Here is a 12,500-nt window from a genome sequence, read left to right as displayed (position 1 = left end):
CACAATCCTGTGTCTCTCACCACCATCACAGAGCACTGTCACTAGGGACTAGAGACTTCATGAAAAAAAAAAAACTGAAATGTAAACAAAAAGAAATCTTGTCCCAGATAGCGCGGATCCAAGCCAGACGTTAAGTGTTTTGTGTGAATGACATTTTATGCCGTCAGACTCCCATGCACCACACAGCTAGCGTACTATTAGTTATATTAGTTACAGGGGTGTAGTGGGCGTTGGACGGGGGGGAACGCCGCCCCCCCACTTATTGGAGCATTGTTTTGAGCATTTTAATAAGCATTTATTAATATAACAAGTTGTTACCAGTGGTAACTACACATCACGCAAACGTCTCCAATTAGGCCTCTTTGTCCTAAAATTCGTTACAAGAATGACTGTCATGCTGTAGCACTCCACCATGCGTAAAGACATTAAAAACTACACAGCTCGTTGTTCCGCGTTACTCCAAAGTAGCTAGAAAGTGGCTATAAAACCATAGATTATGCAACTGCCTACCGAATCTAGCAAGCATCTTCATGGCCCTTCGGTTGTGTTTTGCAGAAAGCAGGTAGGCTAATCCAGTGATCAAAATGACACGATAAGCATGTGTGAGTAATACGAGGGATTTTTATCGACGGAGCACCAATATAACTGATAAGGCTATTTAGCCATAATGATCCAACTTGGGTGAACCTGAACAACTTTAGGAAAAACCTACGATTGGTGCAGCTACTTTCATCCAAACAAAAACTTTTCAAATGACTGGCACTTGCCTGCCCAGTGTTCTTTCTGTTATTTTTTGTTTTGTTTAATTGACTGTGCAGCTCTGCATTTTAATCATTCACAATGACATTCATATGACGCCCCATCAAACTACAGTCCCCACAAAACGTGTTGAATATGCGTGTGAATCCTGCTTGTTCTATTGTTATTGCCATCGTTATCGTGTGGCAATGAATGAAGCCATGCCGCGGCATGTTATGCGTCAAGGAGATTAGACTGCGCTAGATTACATAGGCTACTCTATATTATAGTTTGTCTGTTTATTGTATGATACAACAAAATGAAAACTACAGACCATATTCATAGACTTTGATGGAAAAGTGTAGTTTGGGTGAAGACATTAGGGTACATTTTGAAGCTAATCCATTTAATTACATTTTTTTTATTCGGTTTCATGTTCACAAAAGCTGGTAACAATTTGGCCTTGGCCTTAGGCTACGCACCGATGTATGTGGAGATGCGAAAGTGACAGTTTTTGCAATGACGTCATTGAAATAGCGTCCCCCCACTTTAAAAATCCCCACTACACCACTGATTATTAGCTAGAGAACAATTAGTGTGAGCTGTAAAATGCTGCAGTCAAATTCAAATTCAAATTTAGATTCAAATTCAGGTAAGCCTCAACGGTATGACTCTGTTACAATATTCACAGTGTCACATACAAGTACAAACCAAAGCATTGTGATGGACATGCAATACAACACAATGTAAAGCGTTAAAAAAGAAAATAAATGAACATGGAGTTGTGTAAGTCAGATTAAGAATATTAGGCACACTGTCTCTCCCTGTCGTCGCGGTATCAGGTCAGTTGGGAGCAGAACAGGGCTCAACGTTTACTTTTAAAAGTGGTTAAAAGTGGATGCCAGCTGAACAACCAGGCATGAAGTTTTGGTTGCCAAAGCCAATCAAATCTGATTGCCACTTGTAAGAATTTGGTGTACCAGGTAACCATTAATGTCGAGCCATTGAGCAGTGCATTTGTGGTTATTTGAATGTGCCCTGAGAGCCTCAGACAAGAGGTCACCAAATCTTATGGGGGATGTCATGGCAGAGACGGCTATTCAACACACACTGTGACACACACAATTGATATGAAATTCATTTCCAAGTACAGTTCTACCATTATGTGTGTGTACTGTATGTGTGTGTGTGTGTGTGTGTGTGTGTGTGTTCATGTGCTCACAAGCACGTAATTGTGTTGTGCAGCCTTGTGTATGCCTGTGTGATTTCAAACTCATCTTCATGCTTCTGTTAAGAGCCTCTCTGCCGTGCTCTGCCCACCTCTTACACACACACACACATATATACACACACACACACACACACACACACCACACACACACACACACACACACACACACACACACACACACACACACATATACACACACACACACACACACACACACACACACACACACATATATACACATACACACACACACACACACGCACACACACACACACACACACACACACACACACACACACACACACACACACACACATATACACACACACACACACACACACACACACCGCTCTCTCCTCCCTCTAACATGTCTCTCTCTCGCTGTGTTTTAATCGCCAGAGGATTACTGACAGGCAGCGTGACAGGCAGTGGCAGTTATCTGGATCTCCCACACCCACTCCCTTATTTTCCTCTCAGTTTCGGAGATGTTTGCCTTTTCTTCAAACAGGACAGCCGGAGAGGAACAACTGTAGATGAGGAGAATGGGAGACATTGGGATTGTGGGCTCGAGAAATGGCCGCAGGTCAGATTTGAACCCCTGGTCACAAGGTGGACACTTGGACCTGCTGCCAATTGAGTTGAACACAGTTAAACACTCTCTTGCTGTGGCACACATGCTCAAAGTGAGGCCAAAGTCCAAGGGCTGCAGCCTCGGAGGACTCCCAACTGTTATTTATAATAGACTAACAGGTCCTCATGAGCACCTAGGGCAGTATACAGTCAGTGTACCTCCCTCAAGAGTACCTAGGTTATCATACAGTCAGTATACTACCCTCATGAGCATCTAGGTTCTTCACCTAGGTTCTCATACAGTCAGTATACTACCCTCACAGGCACCTAGGTTCTCATACAGTCAGTATACTACCCTCATAGGCACCTAGGTTCTCATACAGTCAGTATACTACCCTCATGAGCATCTAGGTCCTTCACCTAGGTTATCATACAGTCAGTATACTACCCTCATAGGCACCTAGGTTCTCATACAGTCAGTATACTACTCTCATGAACATCTAGGTCATTCACCTAGGTTCTCATACAGTCAGTATACTACCCTCATAGGCACCTAGGTTCTCATACAGTCAGTATACTACCCCCAGAGCACCTAGGTTCTCATACAGTCAGTATACCCTCACCCTCATCTAGGTTCTCATACACAGCAGTATCTAGGCACCTAGGGTCCTTCATGCATCTAGGTCTTCTCATACAGTCAGTATACTACCCTTATGAGCATCTAGGTCCTTCACCTAGGTTCTCATACAGTCAGTATACTACCCTCACAGGCACCTACTGTAGGTTCTCATACAGTCAGTATACTACCCTCATGATCAAATACTGTAGGTCCGTATGCAGTCAGCATACTACCTCTTGCTCCCCCCCCCCATCCTCCATTTTCTTGTTTTAGAATAATCTCCTACTCTTCACATGCTGCGCTCTCTGTTTTAATGGCGAGGGGATTAAAGTCAGTGCCGTAATACCCGAGACACTGTCCTGCTCACTGGCTCACTCGCTCCCACAGGGCACCCGCCGAGCTGTGTGGGTCCAGGTTAAACCTCTAATTACTCAGTGCTACAGACTGTAATAGTTCCATAATTGAATAGGTGGGCCAGCCCGGACTATCAGATTAATGGCTCTTAGACTTCAGGGGGAGGAGGTGGTCGTGGTAGTGGTGTGTTCACATCCACAGAGGAATACTTGTCCCTGACTGCCTGCAGGGAAATCCGCACGGCAACCTGGATAATGTAGTTTTTTTTTGCAGGGAGTCATCGTTTTTTGAGCCAAAGGTTCAGTCGAAATACACCCATGTCGAAATACACCCAAGTCGAAATACACACAAGATGTCTTATTTACTTTAAAGAATAATGTAATAGCAGTGTATCCTGGGTAATGTAGTTGTAATGACCATTTTTACTATCTCAAGGGAAATGGTAAGCTTTGGATGTAGTGGTTAATTAAAAGATAACTGTTCTGGGAGCCAGAAGAGGAGTTGCTGCTGATGTCTTGCTCCAGTTCGGATCCACATTGCATCATGGGTAATGTAGTCCTGCTTCCCTTCTCCTCAGATCCGCAGCACCATAGAGAACAGCTTCGTGGGCTGGGAGCTGGAGGAGGTGCTGCTCTTGGACATGTCGGTGGATGATGGCGACTCCAAGATCCAGGACAAGCTGAAGAAGCTGCAGAGCCCTGTCATCCTGCTCTACTGCACCAAGGAGGAGGCCACCACCATCTTTGAGGTGGCGCACTCCGTAGGGCTCACCGGCTACGGTTACACCTGGATCGTACCATCGCTGGTGGCGGGGGACACCAATAATGTGCCTGCGGTGTACCCGACAGGTGAGATTGAGGAAGAGAATTGCTTGTAACCGCATGTTACGAGTCTTATGAGTCTTTTTCTTCAATGTTTTGATACGTGTCTATGTTTTTGTAGTTTCTGCTTTGGCAACAGTGTTTGCCCATGACAATAAAGCATATTAAATTCAATAGAACGGAATGACAGATAAAAATGAACAAGAGATGATTTTTGCAGAGGCTCAGTTATATATGAAGGAACAGCAGATGTTGAGTTTGAGAGGATTGAGTGAGTGAGAGATTGAATGAAAGAAAAGAGATAGAAGATAGAGGAAAGAAATATAGTTAGAGAGAGAGAAAAAAAGATGATACTCTGATATTAAGAGAGAAAATAGGGAGTGAGTGAGTGAGTGAAAGATAGAGAGAGAGAGAGAGAGAGCCACTTGCATCGCTATTGTTCATTCAAGTGAATCTTTTTTCTCTGCCAAAATTGTCTTATAAAGCAATTAACCAGTCATTGAGGCGGTGCTGAATAGCCTTTAATTGCATTTGGTCTATGAGAGGAAGGAGCAGCAGACAGAGACACACAGAGAGAGATGGAGGCATGAATGGCTGAAGGAGAGACAGAGATCAGGGTTTTAGAGAGCGGGGGAACGAGAAGACGGATGGAGAACAGGATAGGACAGGAGGAAGAGGAGGGAGATGGATCGTACCAAGATGAAAGAGAGGGGGGGGGGGGGTAATGAGTAGGGGAAACAAGTGAGGCGAGGGGAAAACACATCTAAATCAAAGGGAATAAGAATAGACATTTTAGCTGGGGGGGGGTCTGAGCAACTAGCTACAGAGTCCATATCACATTTTGGTTTGGTTCACGGTGACCCGAGTGTGTGTCCGACCCAGGATCATGTCCCGATTCCACCCCATCTCTCCCTCTATCCCACTCACTTCCTGTCAATCTTCACTGTCCTGCCTCAATAAAGGCAAACAAGCCCAGATATATACAGTACTTCAAAAAGAAGTGTAGTTTAGAGCAAATGACAAATATTCCCTAATTCCTGGGGAATGAGTCCTTAGAATAATGATCATGTCAACAAAGTATTGGATAGCAGCAGGTCTGAAAAGAACTCAAATGAAGAGAGATTGAAGTTTATTCAGAATGCTGGTGGACAAGCAAGGCAAGCTTAAGGTGTGTGTGTGTGTGTGTGTGTGTGTGTGTGTGTGTGTGTGTGTGTGTATGTGTGTGTTTGTGTGGAGGGGGTTAGGTGTGATCTTCCATCAAAGGGAGATTAGTGTAACACACTTTTTTGTTTTGCAAAGAACATGTTTTATCTCTGCTCACACACCTCATAACCTCCTTCTTCTCTCTTGTTTTCTTTGTCCCTGTTTCCTCTTCTCCCTCTCCTCCTCTCTTCTTCCTCCTCTTCCTCCTCTCTTCTTCCTCCTCTTCTTCTCTTCTTCTTCCTCCCTCTTCTTCTCTTCTTCTTCTCTTCTTCCTCTTCTTCTCTTCTTCTTTTCTTCCTCTCATCATCTTCTTCCTCTTCCTCTCCTTTTTCTTCCTCTTCTTCCTCTTCTGCTCTCTTCATCTCTCACTTTTCTCCACTTTTATCTCGCTCCTCACTACTCATCTTTTCTATTCTCTCTGTCTCTTCTGTCTCTTTGACTTCTTTCCTCTTCCTCTTCTCCTTTTCCATTCTGTCTCTATGGCGATTCTGTCCATCTCTCTCTCTCTCTCAGGTATGATCACGGTGTCGTATGACGAGTGGGACTACGGGCTGGAGGCGCGAGTGCGTGACGGGGTGGCCATCATCGCCAAGGCGACCTCGCGCATGATGCTGGACCGCGGCTCCACCACGCTGCTCAAGTCCAGCTGCCAGGACACGTCCAGCAAGAAGGGTGCCAAGACCGGCAACTCCAATCGAGTGGACGCGAGTGGGACGCGACGCGCGACGCGACGCGCACGCACGCACGCACGCACACACACACACGCACACACACGCACACACACACACACTTCATCCCATGGAGGCACTTTTTTATGCACTCATATTGAAATATCACAAGTGGTCATTGACACATACATGCACACATAAACACATATTTTGGCGCATTTTAGGTAATGCACATACACTCAGACATGCACACACACACACACAGACACACACACACACACACACACACAAAGGCGCTGCATAATGACTGCTACAGTATGCTTAGTTCATGAGTTCACTTCGCAGGGAGCCAACGCATAGATGGATACTTGCATTGTGCAGTAAGCTGCTTAAGATGAAAGCACATGCTGTGTGCTGTATGGAAGCACGTCTGTGCCTCTGGGTTTTGAAGTGTGGTAACCTGTATATGCACCCAACCCATGAAATTGATGACCTTTAAAACACACACACACACACACACACACACACGTTGAAATACAGTAAAGACATATAAACACTCACGCCAACATGTGCATGCACACCTTCCCACAAACACACACACACACCACACTGATCATCATGTCTGATTAACTCTCAGCGTTTGGCCGAGATAAAGTAAACAGTGTTTCCTCCCATGGGGGGGTGGGGGTAGCGTCACATGTAGGCCCTCCTGGTGAACACAAATAACATCAGCCCTGCCTACACGGACAGCTCTGAGGAACCAGTCAGTCACACGCCTGCTGCCACAGGTCCTATCAAACGGTACAATACCACACACACACACACACACACACACACACACACACACACAAGAAAAAACCTTCTTAGTTTCCCACACACGTCTGATTAAATTCGTTTTATTGGCTTAACGAGAGAAAAAGAGCTCACATCTATCCCTTCTGACAGCGGTAATTTGCCCCCCCCCACACCCCCACCCCTTTCCACCGTTTTGTTGTTTGACATCTTACCCCCCGGCCCCCCCCCCCCCACATTTATCCCCTTTTTTTTTTTCGCCCATTTTGTTGTTTGACATCTTCCCAGAATGGGCTGGTTGTGCACACACACACACACACACACACACACACACAACACACACACACACACAAGCATTTAGCACAAAGTCCTAATTTATTTTTTTTCTGTTCCGAGAGCCCATTTGATGTGTTGCTAATGAAGTGCTGGAGGGGAAAAGAGAGATTCTGGAGTCAGGAATGGCGGGCGGTTTGCACATACACACACACACACACACACACACACACACACACACACACACACACACACACAAGAATCGGAATGGCGAACGGTGTCTGCACGCACATACACACATACACACACACACACACACACACCTCCACACACACACAAATACACAAATACACACACAAGAATCGGAATGGCGAACGGTGTCTGCACGCACACACACACATACACACACACACACACACACACACACACACACACACATACACACACACACACACACACACACACACACACACACACACACACACACACACACCCAGAATGGGAATGGCGGGCGGTGTCTGGAGGGTGGCGGGTGGCACACAGGATGGCTCCTGATTCTTCTCTCTCTCTCTCGATTGGCACACACACACACCACGTGTGAGAGAAGAAAAGAGCGTCTCAGACAGCTGGGTTTTGTTTTTTGTTGTTTTTTATTTTTTTGCTTGTTTTTTGGAGTGTGGTGGGAGCATGCTCACATAGAAGAGAGAGAGAGCATGGAGAATGGAAGAGAGAGAAAGAGAGTGAGAGAAAGAGAGAATGTGAAAGAGAGAGAGAAAGAGAGTGAGAGAGAGAGCGGTAGAAAGAGATGAAGAGAGAACGGTTTAGCATTTATTATGATGATTTATTAAATCATAGTCTGACCTTTTCAGATTGCATTAAAATCTCTGAATGACAACATTTACACCATTACATGGATACAAACAGAAGGCAAAGAGGGAACGAGGGGAACATGGTAAATGGATTTATACAGAGCTTGTATCGACTCCTCCGAGCACCCAAAACGCTTTACAATGTCATGCCTCACACTCACCCATTCATACCCACCATAGATGTTGGAACCTTCATCACTACTCATTTCATAATAAGCATATTTAACTTTCATGTGACCAGCTGCATTCCCTTAACCTGTTGAGGAGTACGGCACAAATATATATATATATATATATATATATATATGGTCACAAACATAGATATATACAGAGATATACAGCCTTGAAGATAGAGCCTCTCTAGGCTCTGGATATATATATTTCTCAATCAGAAACAAATAAATAGTTCCATAGAATCCAATTGTTGTATAAATATATTTCTATGGTCACAAATATGTGATTAGAATGTTTGTGAACCGAGAGTTCTGCACTATGATGCGACAATTACCCTCAGAGACTTCCCCCATAGACTGTATCAGAGCCGTTTATATGGCTCTGGACTGTATAAAGAACACTGAAACTAGATTGTTTGTGTAGAACCAGGAAAATAATTCACTCCTCAACCCTTCAGAGTCTCAACTGAGCCTGACCAAAAAGCGTGTTGCTTTGCTAACCCCTTGATGACATCTTCGCTGACCCCAATATAAAATTAATCGACAAGCAGACCTAGTGCCTCCTCAACACCTTGTAAGCACAGGCCGTTAATCAAACGATTAACATTCAAGAAACGTCCCCTAATCAAGCGATGATGGAGAAATGTTCCCCTCACTCTTTCCAAACCCATTCTCTCAGGCATTTAAAAGGTCCATCCCCCCCCCCCACACACACACACACACACACACACACATACACACACACACACACACACACACACACACACACACACACACACACACACACACACTCACACACACACACACACACACACACACACACTCACTCACTCACTCACTCACACACACACACACACACACACACACACACACACACACACACACACACACACACACACACACACACTCACACACACACACACACACACACACACACACACACACACACTCACCTCTCACCTCCACCTCCTCCACTCACTCCCACCACACACACTCACACACACACACACACACACACACACACACACACACACACACACACACACACTCACACACACACACACCTCCTCACTCACTCACTCACTCACTCACTCACACACACACACACACACACACACACACACACACACACACACACACACTCACACACACACACACACACACACACACCTCTCACGACCCTGCTCTGCTCAGTAATAGCTGACTTCATGGCTCGTTGCCCGGAGTCTATTAATAGGCTGACAGAAGGCATTATCACGGCTGGTAATTTCCGGGGGAATGCTTGGCGTAGTGGAGTGCCCAGAATCCAATGCCTGCCTTCTGCCATCTCATCTCCGCGGTGGCCATCAGGCTAATCTCTCGTGGGCTCGCTGGTTTATCTGTCTCTTTTGTGTTTTCTCAGTTCGGTTTGCATCATCCAAATCGCTAATGCTCCCCAGTGGATTAGCAGTCAGGGCCAATTTGGTGGTTATCGGAGTAAGCCGCCTATAGATTGGGGTTACGCATAATCTTGTTTTGAGTTTTCAGTCGAACACACAGAATTACAGATAGTCTTGTCTCGGAATCTTTATTTTTAGGCTCATATTGAATTGAATTAAATTGTACTGTAGTTCAAAACTGTGTCAGCAATGGATATTATAACCAAAGATTGATATTATAGCCAAGGATTTTTAGAACATCAACATCTTAGTTACAGCTCCTCTTGAGAGGTATTTTCAAGAGGAGATTAAAGAAGTCTTTTATTGTCAGTTTATCATGCACTTGTGTACAATCAAGAATAAAATAATGCTTCTCCTGGACCAGCAGTGTACACAGTTAATTAAAAAATGGTGAATAGAAAAAAAGATAGAAAAAAACTGATTATAATGTCACCGAAACAATATGTGGAATAATTAATTAGTTTACAGAGACATGTTAGCATGTCTGGTTTGTTAAAATGGAATTAAGCCATTGTTTGATTGACATGATAACCATAGTGAACGGAAGCATTTGTGTGCATGTGACTGGGCTACAGAATGGGAGAGATCTCGGTGATAAGGAAGGGGAAAGAAAGGCGGTTTGTTTTGTCTTCTACCCGGGGAATGAGGGGCTTCCTCTCCAACAAACCCCCCCAATCCTTCCCAAGAGCACCTACTGCCAGCCGACACACCGGGTGCCTTTCCCATCCAAACAATATCCACACACACACACACACACACACGCACACACACACACAAAACCTCTTCATCCGCGCACACACACACACACACACACACACACACACACTCCACGCACACCTCGCACACACACACACACACACACACACACACACACACACACACACACACTCAGCAACACCAACCCCCCACACACCTCTCACTCAGAAATGAGGCAGTTTCCAGTACACACACACCTCTTTCAAGTGAGGTGGTATTTTCTTACTCCTAACATGCAGCACTTGCCCAGTGTAAACACACAAACATATATAAATGTAAATATAAGACAGTTCATGTTATTTCCCATTATTTGAATTCATTTTGTGCTCAAACACACACACACACACACACACACACACACACACACACACACACACACACACACACACACACACACACACACACACAAATAAACAAACAGTCCCAGACTGGGGTGTCTCTGTGGTGTGTGACAGGTAGGCTTCCTGTCTTCCTCACCTCCCTGTGGTAATGCAGATGGACCCCTCTCTCTCTTCTCTCCCTCTCTCACACACACACACACACACACACACACGCACACACACCTACACACACACACACACACACACACACACACACACACACACACACACACACACACACACACACTCACTCTGCACCCCCACCTCACACACACACACACACACACAAATAAACAGTAGACATGCATGTATAGACCCTAGGCTCTCTCTCACACGCATAAACACACACACACACACACACACACACACACACACACACACACACACACACACACACACACACACACACACACACACACACACACACATGCATTACCCCTTTACCTGTCAGGAGTGATAGAGTGCAAGAGGGACAGGCTGAGTCACGCTCTATGGTATTCAGGGCAGAAGGGTCTCGTGGGATAGCTCTGGAGGACTTCATTACTTCCTGTGCCTCTCTGGGGCAACTGGTGTGCAGGTTACTTAAACTCTACTGACATACAGACGCAGGGTATTGTTTGGAGGTCTGCCATGAATTTTGAATTATGTTTGTATTTGTGTGAGTGTATGTGTGTGTCTTATGTGTGTGTCGCGTGTGTCGTGTGTCGTGTCTGTGTGTATCCAGCATTGTGTGTGTTTATGTGTGTGTGCGTGCGTGTGTGTGTGTGTGTGTGTGTGGGTGTGGGTGTGTGTGTGTGTGTGTTAGCTAGTGAGCTAGAAAGAGAACTGTTTTTTTGTGTGCAAAGGTAACCAGTAGTGTGTAAACTCCCTGTACAAGCTTAACATTCTCCTCCTCAAAGGCTCTAACTTCTAAGTACACACAGGCACAGTGTGTGTGTGTGTGTGTGTGTGTGTGTGTGTGTGTGTGTATGTTTGTGTGTGTGTTTGTGTGTGTGTGTGTGTGTGTGGAGGGGGGGGGGGGGGCAAAAGAGCATGTCTGGGATGTTTGTTGTGGTAGTTTGTTTGTATTGCCTGTCCATGGTGCCCTGGGGGTTTAGCTAGTGATCACTTTCTTTCTTTCTTTCTTTTTTCTTTTCTTTTCTTTTCTTTTTCTTTTCTTTCTTTCTTTCTTTCTTTCTTTCTTCAAGATTTCAATAAAAAAGTTAATAATATTCAAACCATTTCCCATTTTGTATTGTTTTTACTTTCAGTGGACAGTTTTACTCGTTATTGAACAGACACACAAACATAGAAACTCTCTCTGTCTCACTCTCTCTCACTCTATCTCTCTCTCTCTCTCTCTCTCTCTCTCTCTCACACACACACACACACACACACACATTGAGTCCGCTGGGTTTATTACCAGGTGTTATTGTGCTTCAGGGCAGCACTGACAACCAGCCCTACAGCATACAGAACAGCTCTCTGTAGAAGTGGGTCAGTCTCTCTCTCTCTCCCTCCCTCTCTCACTCTCTCTCCCTCTCTCTCTCACTATGTCTCCCCTTCTGTCACTCTCTCTCTTGTTCTAGCTCTCCTCTCCTTTCACTCTCACTCTTTCCTCCTTGCTGTCTTTCT

The 12,500-nt window shown here is 45.0% G+C and overlaps 1 protein-coding gene across 1 annotated transcript in view; it reads left to right on the top strand.

The window, feature by feature from the left end:
- The window catches only part of grin2bb (glutamate receptor, ionotropic, N-methyl D-aspartate 2B, genome duplicate b), a 108,697-nt gene that overhangs the window by 39,278 nt on the left and 56,919 nt on the right, over positions 1-12,500 (top strand). The window contains 2 exon segments of the mRNA XM_048248988.1: positions 4,090-4,360; positions 6,050-6,233. Of these exon segments, the coding sequence (XP_048104945.1) occupies positions 4,090-4,360; positions 6,050-6,233 (455 nt within the window).

Source organism: Alosa alosa, chromosome 7 (assembly GCF_017589495.1).
Source record: "Alosa alosa isolate M-15738 ecotype Scorff River chromosome 7, AALO_Geno_1.1, whole genome shotgun sequence".
Classification (NCBI taxonomy): Eukaryota; Metazoa; Chordata; class Actinopteri; order Clupeiformes; family Clupeidae; genus Alosa; species Alosa alosa.
The sequence above is the reverse complement of the archived record's forward strand: the minus strand, read 5'-3'. Positions and strand labels throughout refer to the sequence as shown.